Raw genomic sequence first — 9,785 nt, forward strand, 5'->3', positions numbered from 1 at the left:
GGGAGTGGGTGGGTAAGGGAGCAGGGGCGGGGGTTAGGTATAGGGAACTTTCAGGATAACATTTGAAATGTAAATAAAGAAAATAATAATAAATTTAAAAAATGGAAAAAAAAAAAAAGAAAAAAGAAAAGTCAAAAGGGCTGGTAAGATGGCTGCGTGTGTAAAAGTGCTTCAAAAACCAGACAATCTGAATCCAGTCCCTAAATCCCACAGTTAAATGAAGGAACTGTCTCAGGAACAAAGTTGATCTTTGACCTCCACACTACCACTGTGATGCACATGTCTCAATGTGACCTCCCCAATGCGTCTATTTTTGTTGTTGTTGTTGTTGTTGTTGTTGTTGTTTTGAGACAGGGTTTCTCTGTATAGCCCTGGCTGTCCTGGCACTCACTCTGTAGACCAGGCTGGCCTCGAACTCAGAAATCTGCCTGCCTCTGCCTCCCAAGTGCTGGGATTAAATAAAATCTATTTTTAAACCATTAAAAAAAAGAAGAAGAACTGTTAAAGAATCCTATTAGCATTAGGCTTGGGGGGGTGTGTCTTAAGTGGCATACAGAGCTATTAGAGACCTGGTGTCTCTCCTCTCTTATCTTTCATTTGGGAGGGGCATGTGCAACATCTCCATGGAGGTCAGGGGACAACCTGAGGGAATGAGTTCTCTCCTCCCACCACATGGGTCCTGATCACAAACTTGGGTCCGTCAGGCTTGGCACCTAGTGCCTCCTCTGGCCCCCTTCTCTGTCTTCTCCTAACCATGTCACCTAGAGTTCTGACAAGAGAAACTGAGCTTCGAAGAGATGACCTGTTCGTAGTCACAAGGCTATGGTCCTGGTGTGGCTCTAAAGCCAGTGCTTGTCACTGCTCAGTTTCTCTATGTCCCCATGGCCTTGGGCACCTCTGGTCACATCCTGTCAGTCAAACGCTCATGAAAAACAAAACAAAACAAAACAAAACAAAACAAAACAAAACAAAACAAAACAAAACACTCACGGATGCTAAGCTTAACCAACAGTGAAGCCAAACTGAAACTGCTGCTGCTACCTTGGAGGCAGGAGACTGGCTACATGTGAGTGAAGGGCCCTGCCTGATAGACAGGGGATGGGCTTGGGTGTGAAGTCTCTTCTACTCTAAGGTTGTGCCTTCATGTCCCTGAGCACACAACGCTGAGTCTGGAACACTTCGAAGTAAAAGCTGTCCCTCCGTAACCTTCCCCAGGTTTGGTCGCCGGCGTGTCATCGTCAAGAAGGGGCAGGCAGGCAATAGCTTTTATTTCATCTTCCTGGGCACGGTGGCCGTGACTGAGGACGAGGACGGGAGCAGTGCTTTCCTGGACCCTCACCCAACACTGCTGTACAAGGGTGGCTCCTTCGGGGTAAGCCACGGGGAAGGGCCTCCACTTCTGGGGCTTGGGGTTGGGGTATGAGGGGACTCCTGTTTCAACCTCTTACCCAGGCCCTGACTGCCTTGTCCTCTGTGCAAGTCACTGGCCCACATGGGCCCCAAGGCCCTTCCTTACCTGTCAAATGCTGATGAGTAGGACTATTCGCATCTCTCCATCCGTGTTTGCCTTTTCCCCCTTCATAGACACTGGGATGCCATAGACTCCACCGAGGCCTCTCCACTCCCTCGGCTCTGGCCTGTTCAGACCTGTGTCTCTTTCCCACATACAGATAAAGGGTGGGAGGGTGAATGGGAGTCTGGAGGGGGCCAAGGGGGACTTTTAGACGGGGCCAGAGGCAGGGAAGATGGACGCAGGACTGAGTGTGGAGTCACACCTGCCCTTGTCCTTGCTTTCCCCAGGAAATGGGCCTTCTGAACACAGCAGTGAGGAGTGCCACGGTGGTCTGCATGGAGGAGACAGAGTTCCTGGTGGTCGACAGAGAGGATTTCGTTGCAAATAAGCTGGGTGACGAAGTTCAGAAGGAAACTCAGTATCGGTATAATTTTTTTAGGTAACCCCGCCTCATTGGCTGTCTTTTCCCTTCCCCTGGCCTTGGCTTTGCCTTCGATTGGAACTGTGCTGCTGGTTACTAGAGGCCTTGGGTGCTTGGAAATCCCCGTCCCCATCCAGCTTCTCTATCTAGCCACACTCCAGGCGTTGCCTTCATAGCTCAGCTCGAGTATCTCTGACATAGGCTGAGTGCAGGCTGGGCCAGGCAGGGGCTAAGTCCTTTGTACTGGCATTGCATCCCATCTCATATCCAGTCCTGTGAGGCTGCCCCTCAGTGTGTAGATGAGGGTACCAGACCTCAGGATGATGACATGTCACGTCTAATTAAAAAAATAACAAGGTCTGGGTGGTGGTGGCACACACCTTTCATCCCAGCCTTTGGGAGGCAGAGGCAGGCAGATCTCTGTGAGTTCAAGGGCACCCTGGTCTATAGAGTGAGTTCCAGGACAGCCACAGCTCCACAGCAAAACCTGTCTTAAAAACAAACAAACAGGCTGGTCCGAAGGTAGTGAGTTATCTCAATTGATTGTTCACAGTCAGTTACAGATTGAACTCCTGTTCTACACTTTCCCCCCTTCTCACTACTGCACTTGACTAGTCTCCAAAAAAAAAAAAAAAAAAAAAAAAAAAAAAAAAAAAAACAAACAAACAAACAAACCAAAATCAACCAAAACCAAGGTCCCAGAGTTCTATTTCACTTAATGTACCTCACCTATTGTCACTTTAGAATAGATAGGGTACCCCATTTACAGTTCTGTTGTACCCTGTATTCCTTGAAAACCCTACCCATACCGTGACTCTCCATTGTGTAGTAATTGTTTCATAGTTTGCATGCCATATCTGACAGTACTGTGCCAACAGGGACCAGTATGGCCTCTCCACCATTGCTATCTTCCTGTTGTCATAGTGCCAAACACGATGCTCAGTGTTGGCTAAATGAAGCTGTACTGGAGAGAGGTATCTAGCCCCTGTGTCTGGCCTGGACGGTAGCGTCACTGAGGGCATGGAGCCTGAAAAGGGCAGGGAGGGGGTCTGGGAGGAGTGGAAACAGTGGGAAAGGGGGTCTCACACTGAACCTCAGCTCCTAGGTTCACTAAGAGGAAAGTCCCACGGACTAATTACATCTGGTGGAGCTTATTCTGAGAACTGCGGCCAGTGGCACAGAGACCCTGAGAGGACATGAAGGAGAGCTTAGTTGTTCCCGCCGAGTTAGCAGTGTAGCAGCTTGAGTGTCCAGGATGTTCACCAGCCTCAGCTCCATGCTGCGACTGGATCAGTTGTTCCTGAGCCCAGGACATGAGCCCAGCCCAAATCCACAGCCTCAGGTCTAAGGCAACTCGGGGTAGGGCTTTCACTCTTGGTTTTTAGTCTCTTGCTTCATGAAATGGGGTGGTGAGAGCTCTCTTCCAAGCTGTAATGATGGGATGAAGTGATAGAGGGGAGGGCCCGGGACATGGCACATAGTAGGTGCTCTTCTGGGGATGCTCTTCTTCCTCCTCTCTAGACAGCCCTCGGGGGTCAGGGTATGGACCCTGTTCCTATGTCTTGCTCAGAAATGAACTCAGCATGTTTGATGCCTGCATAAACTTGAGTTAACCAGCTCAGCCAACCTGGGTCCATTGAGTTTTGAGCCCATAACATGTTAGCACTAAGGGAAATTTGTCACTGTTAGCAGCCCCGTGGAGCCAACAACCGGAGATTCGCAGCTTCTGACTCAAGGTCCAAGAGGTTATGGGAAGAGATGGCCTCTTTGGAGCGGACCTTTAAACAACCCCAAAACACCCCAGACATCCTGCCTCTCCTCAGGACCAGAGCTAAATGATTGAAGCTCACAGGCCTGAGGCTGCCAGAGGATGGTTTAAGCTCCAAGACCGGAGGCAGGGCAGGACCTCTCAGTTGGGAGCCAAGTAGCCAGTGTGCTGAAGTAAGAAACCGCACCTGAGCTGTCATTCCTTGGCACGGGGTGAGCTTGTGGAGCCAGAGCTGTAGAGAGCAGCAGAGACAGGATTTAGAAGAAGATTCCTGGATATAGAATCAGAGTGGGAGGGGTCCAGGTACAGCATCACGCCAGAGTTTGAGCAGCAACAGAGAGGGGCCCTCAGCTGAAGAGGAGGCCTTGAAGAAATGGGTGACCCCAGCCTGGGTAAGGTGACTGCATGTGTCCTGGCGAAATCTTACACCCCAGGCATTTTCCCGAGAGTCAAAGGACAAGGCCCCTTTCTGGAACGTTCGAATATTGGGTGACAAGTTCTAATAGGCTTCTCTCTCCCCCAGGAAGTTGGACATATTCCAGTCTTGGTCTGATGAGAAGCTCTGGAAGCTGGTGGCATTGGGGAAGATAGAGAAGTTCTCATATGGACAGATGGTGTCTGAAGACTTTACGAATTCGGCATTTATTACATTCATCTGCCAGGTGAGGTCTGATCTGGGAGCAAAGCTGGGAAGAGCAGGTCTCAGCTAAAGCCCTCTGGTCAGGCAGACATGTTTGAGCCTGAAGTATACACAGCGCGTGTATCTTTCTGATCTTCCTTGCTCTGGCTTCATGCCTACGGTGCAAAGCACAGAGAGCTTGCCTCACTGGGTCACTGTGCCTCAGTGGGTCACTGTGCCTCAGGGGTTCACTGTGCCTCAGTGGGTCACTGTGCCCCAGTGGGTCACTGTGCCCCAGTGGGTCACTGCCTCAGTGGGTCACTGTGCCCCAGTGGGTCACTGTGCCTCAGTGGGTCACTGTGCCCCAGTGGGTCACTGTGCCTCAGTGGGTCACTGCCTCAGTGGGTCACTGTGCCTCAGTGGGTCAAGATGTACAGTGCACCCCTGTTGGTGGAGGTGGGGATGGAAGTTCATTTCCAATGTTGGAAAATGAGTGTAGGACCTAACTCTATGAACTACATCTTTTGCTGCATACATCCCTATATTCAGATTCGTAACTTAGACAAGGTAAGAGACTAAATCATCATAAAACAACTGTTAAATACAGAAGTACCATATCCTCACCTTTTTTTCTAATAGTGTAAGATGAAATTTATAGAAATTTTATTTTTTAAAAAAAGGTTTATTTATTTATTATATGTAAGTAGCTGTCTTCTGACATACCAGAAGAGGGCGTCAGATCTCATTAGGAATGGTTGTGAGCCACCATGTGGTTGCTGGGACTTGAACTCAGGACCTTTGGAAGAGCAGTCAGTGCTCTTAACCGCTGCGCCATTTCTCCAGTCCCCTAGAAATTGTATTTATATTACAAAATAAATCACAATTTGTTTGTTCTGGGGCCACTGTTAAGTAAAACAGTCACCTGGCGCTTGTACTGTGGCACTTTAACAGTTGAGCTGTTACCTGAGGATTTACCACTCCTCCCCGGTAGGCGGTGCATATGCCATGAACACACTGGTCAGGGCTCACGTCCCAGGCATGACAGAAAAGGGTGGCAAAGAAATAGACTCGTGGTACTCAGAAAGGTGCACAACTTCAGACCTACAATCTGTGCGCTTCTAAAGCTTCCCATTTACTAGTCATGCTTAGGAAGGCTACGGGCAGCTGTGACACAGGTGAGCTGTGACACAGGTGAGCTGTGACACAGGTGAGCTGTGACACAGGTGAGCTGTGACACAGGTGAGCTGTGACACAGCTCACTTAGGTTTCACAGCTCCCGTCTCACACTAACCTCCCAAAGGCTGGTAGGACACTCATTCTCATCTGACAGACAAGAATATGGCTGGCTGGGCGTGGTGGCGCACACCTTTAATCCTAGCATTTGGGAGGCACAGGCAGGCGGATTTCTGAGTTCAAGGCCAGCCTGGTCTACAGAGTGAGTTCCAGGACAGCCAGGGCTACACAGAGAAACCCTGTCTCGAAAAACCAAAAACTAAAAGAAAAAAAAGAATATGGTTGACTGCGGTCACGGGGTAGAAGGGAACAAGGTTCAACCCAGCTCTGTCTGACTCCAAAGCTCTTCTGGAGAACTGGGACTGGAGTTTGGAGTTGACCTGCCAGTTCCTTACACTGAGAGTCACCAAAGACATTTGGTGCATTTTTGGCCAAGCTTATGCTGGTCCAGGGTATGAATGGAGGCGAAGATGGGGAAGGCTCATTTTCTCTGTCTTGTCCACTGGACCTGCGGAGAAGTCAAAGCTGACAATGCCAAGTGCCAGGGACATTTATAAGAGGTTTCCAAGGACTGGGAGGAATGCTGCAAGGCTGGAGGCTCTAAAGGAACTTCCTGAGGGAGCTGCGGGGAAGATGAGACCCATAGGTCCAAGATGTACACAAGACTGACACGCCCTGGAACTGGCTTGTGTGGGCCACCCCAGCTGAGTGTTACACTTCAGCCATTTTATGAGTTGGTAGCACAATACTTTTTTTTTTTTTTTTTGACAGGGTTTCTCTGTGCAGCCCTGGCTGTCCTGAAACTCACTCTGTAGACCAGACTGGCCTCGAACTCAGAAATCTGCCTGCCTCTGCCTCCCAAGTGTTGGGATTAAATAGGATTAAAGGTGTGTGCCACCACGCCTGGCTACAATACTTTTTGTTGTTGTTGTTGTTTAACTTATAACTTTATTAATAATAATCGCATTTATAGGGGCTGGAGAGATGGCTCAGTGGTTAAGAGCACTGACTGCTCTTCCGAATGTCCTGAGTTCAAATCCCAGCAACCACATGGTGGGTGGCTCTCAACCATCCATAATGAGATCTGATGCCCTCTTCTAGGGTGTCTGTCTGAAATCAGCTACAATGTACTTACATATAATAAATAAACAAATAAATAAATTGCATTTATAGATATTTTAGAATACTCAACTAGGAGACCTGGGGTAACAATGGGAGCTCTTTGGGATTCATGTAGCTCCTGCAAACTCTAGAGGCTTTCAGTCAAGAGCAGAGCCCCAAAACTGGCCAGATTCATTTTGTGGAACCAACCGCACGCAGCACACTGACTTCCTGTCTGAGCCTTGAGTTTACTGCGGAGGATATTGACAGAGAGCCTCAGTATGCTGCAGTGCCACAGCATGAAACCAACCATTTGTCATCCTCAAGCAGACAGTGTCACCGCAGGATAGGGGACAAGTTGTTCACCTCTGGGAAGGGTGCTCCCTGAGCCTGCCCTTGGAGCAGGAAGACATAAAAGCTCATCTCAATGGGGACTAGAAAATCAGGATGAGGGAGGGTGAGACAGAAGGCCTTTTCTGATGATCAATGGCCTGAACAGAGTGAAACCCCCAGGAACTCACTGTAAATAGGAAGTATAACGGGATAGCAACTGATACTTCCTCCCTCACACCCCTCCACCTCCCAGCTGCAGCCATGACGTAACAACAGACAGGCTTGGGAAAGGGACTCCAGAAAACATTTCCATTCCATTGTGACTTCAGGAACATCAAAAGGAAATGACAGAGGCCCCTCCCACCAATGGAGTGATTAAGAAAAGGGTGGGACAGGACACTTAATGAATACTAATTAAATGTGTACAAGTGCCTGCTTTGTACCAAGCGGTCATTGGTTCTGAAGACCCAGTGGGAAAAGGAGGCCTACGCTCGACATGGTAGAATGTGTGAGAGGAGACAAATGAACCAGATCTTCTGGAGATCAATAGGAGGAGGTCAAAACAGGCCGCTGGGACAAACCAGGAATTCCTAAGCTTAGAAAGTTCTCGTGCCTAAAATCTAAAAAATGATTAGTGCCTTCAGTAACCTGGGACCATGGTGTTCTATGAAGAAAAAAATAAGTACAAGAAGGATCTCGGGGCCAGCAAGATGGTTCAGTGTGCAAAGGAGCTTGCCGCTAAGCCTAAGGACACGAGTTCAATCCCTGGGATTCATTCATGTGGTGGATGTTGAGAACCAACCCTGAGCTGGCCTTTGGCCTCCACATCTGTGCTGTGGCAGGAGCCCCTCTTAGAAAAACTCGAGGAAGCCTCGTGTGAGCCTGAGAGTGGTCAAGCAACAGACAGCCTTTGAGATTTTTATTAAATTCACTAGGGAGTTTCTAGGAAGTATGCATATTTTATTCAGTACTAGTAGTCTTAGCCGGGCGTGGTGGCACACGCCTTTAATCCCAGCACTCGGGAGGCAGAGGCAGGTGGATTTCTGAGTTCAAGGCCAGCCTGGTCTACAAAGTGAGTTCCAGGACAGCCAGGGCTATACAGAGAAACCCTGTCTCGAAAAACCAAAAAAAAAAAAAAAAAAAAGTACTAGTAGTCTGGCACCCCCTATTTTTGCCATGCCAAGGATTGAACCCAGGCCCCTGCACAGGGCAGGCAGGGGATCTACCACTGAGATATACTCCGACCCCGTTTTAAAAGTTAGTTTATATTAATTATACATTTTCATACATCTGCCATTGTTTTATTTTGGAGACAGGGTGTCCATATGTAGCCCATCTTGAACTCTTCATCTTCCTGTCTCCAGTGTTGAGGATTCCTGTGTCGCACACCGGGCCTGATGCATTCCTTATGTGTACATGGGGAAAGTACACGTTTCCCCATTGTTAAACTTATCAGCACCACTAGGGGGAGCATTGTTCTTCCCGGGCCAGGCCACCTCTCCCAAAGGGATCAAGCTGGCTATCATGAAGCAAAAGGGGATTTATCTCAGGCACCCAAAGAGCCCTAGGACCTTTGCTGCAAGGGCAGGAATTGAAATGACTGGCTTCCGGACTCTACACGTTCAAAAGGGACTATGCTAAACTTCTTGTTCTCTGCCTCGGGCTTGGAAGGCTGGGATTACAGAACCACCAAGGTCCACTGGAATGGCTTTCATTCTGTTCTCACCTCCATTATTCATCTGTAAAATGGGACCACTCACTTCAAAAAGTATTGCAATAGTTTAATGTTCAAAATCTTTTTTTTTTTTTCATTTTAAAGAAGGTGTGTTAGAGAGATGGCTCAGCTATTAAGAGCATGTACTGTTCTTGCAAAGGCTACCAGCCACCTATAACTCCAGCACCAGGGTATCTAATACATTTTTCTAGCCTCAGATGGTAACTGGATTCACACACACACACACACACACACACACACACACACACACCTTTGTGCAAGTGCATGTGTGTGCAATCAAAAAATAATAAGTCTTTTAAAAATAACTTTTTAAAAAGCATCCTTGGTTAATGTTCATCCACCACTCCAGGGCTTCTAAACATGGTTCAGCCCAGCCAGCAGCCATAACTGGGAGCTCATGAGACACAGATTCCGTCAGGTACAGTGGCAGCTTTATGTAATCCTACCATTGGGAGGTAGAAGCAGGAGTTCAGGGATATCCTTAGCTATCTAGGGAGTTGGGAATCATCGTTGGCTATGAGACATGGCCTCAAAAAACAAAACAAAAACAAACAAACAAAACCCCAATAAATCAGGGTCTCATCTAGGTGCAGTGGTATATGTCCGTACTCTTACAGTCCAAGTACCTGAGATACTGACATAGGAAGATTGATTCAAAACTGAGGCCAGCCTGGGCTATATAGAGCATTCCAGGACACCCTCCTGGTGTTGGACAGCCTATGGGTATTGTCAAGTATCAACCTTGTGTCATATATAATAATTGTGTCATATATAATTGTACTGTCCTAAAGCCACCCTGTTCCACCTATGTTTACCCCACCCCCAGCCAAAAATCATAGGTCTGTTTTTATCATTTCCATAGCCTTTTCTTTTCTAGAATCGTAAGTTGGGATTATAGACTATGTCGTCATTCAGATTGGCTTTTACTTACAAGTTTGCATTTAAGATTTTTGTATCACTTGATTTCTTTCAAGTGTTGACTAATATTTCATTATCAAGATGCATCACAATTATATGTGTATGTATATATATATATATATATATATATATATATATATATAT

General features: G+C 47.6%; 1 protein-coding gene across 2 annotated transcripts in view; it reads left to right on the forward strand.

Moving 5' to 3' along the window:
• Cnbd2 (cyclic nucleotide binding domain containing 2) overlaps window positions 1-9,785 on the forward strand; it is a 63,309-nt gene that overhangs the window by 29,000 nt on the left and 24,524 nt on the right. For both annotated transcript variants that reach the window (XM_021193389.2, XM_021193391.2), the window contains exons 6-8: window positions 1,216-1,372; window positions 1,801-1,952; window positions 4,226-4,364. In XM_021193389.2, the coding sequence (XP_021049048.1) occupies window positions 1,216-1,372; window positions 1,801-1,952; window positions 4,226-4,364 (448 nt within the window). The remainder of the gene's footprint in view (window positions 1-1,215; window positions 1,373-1,800; window positions 1,953-4,225; window positions 4,365-9,785) is intronic.

Source organism: Mus pahari, chromosome 3 (assembly GCF_900095145.1).
Source record: "Mus pahari chromosome 3, PAHARI_EIJ_v1.1, whole genome shotgun sequence".
NCBI lineage: Eukaryota > Metazoa > Chordata > Mammalia > Rodentia > Muridae > Mus > Mus pahari.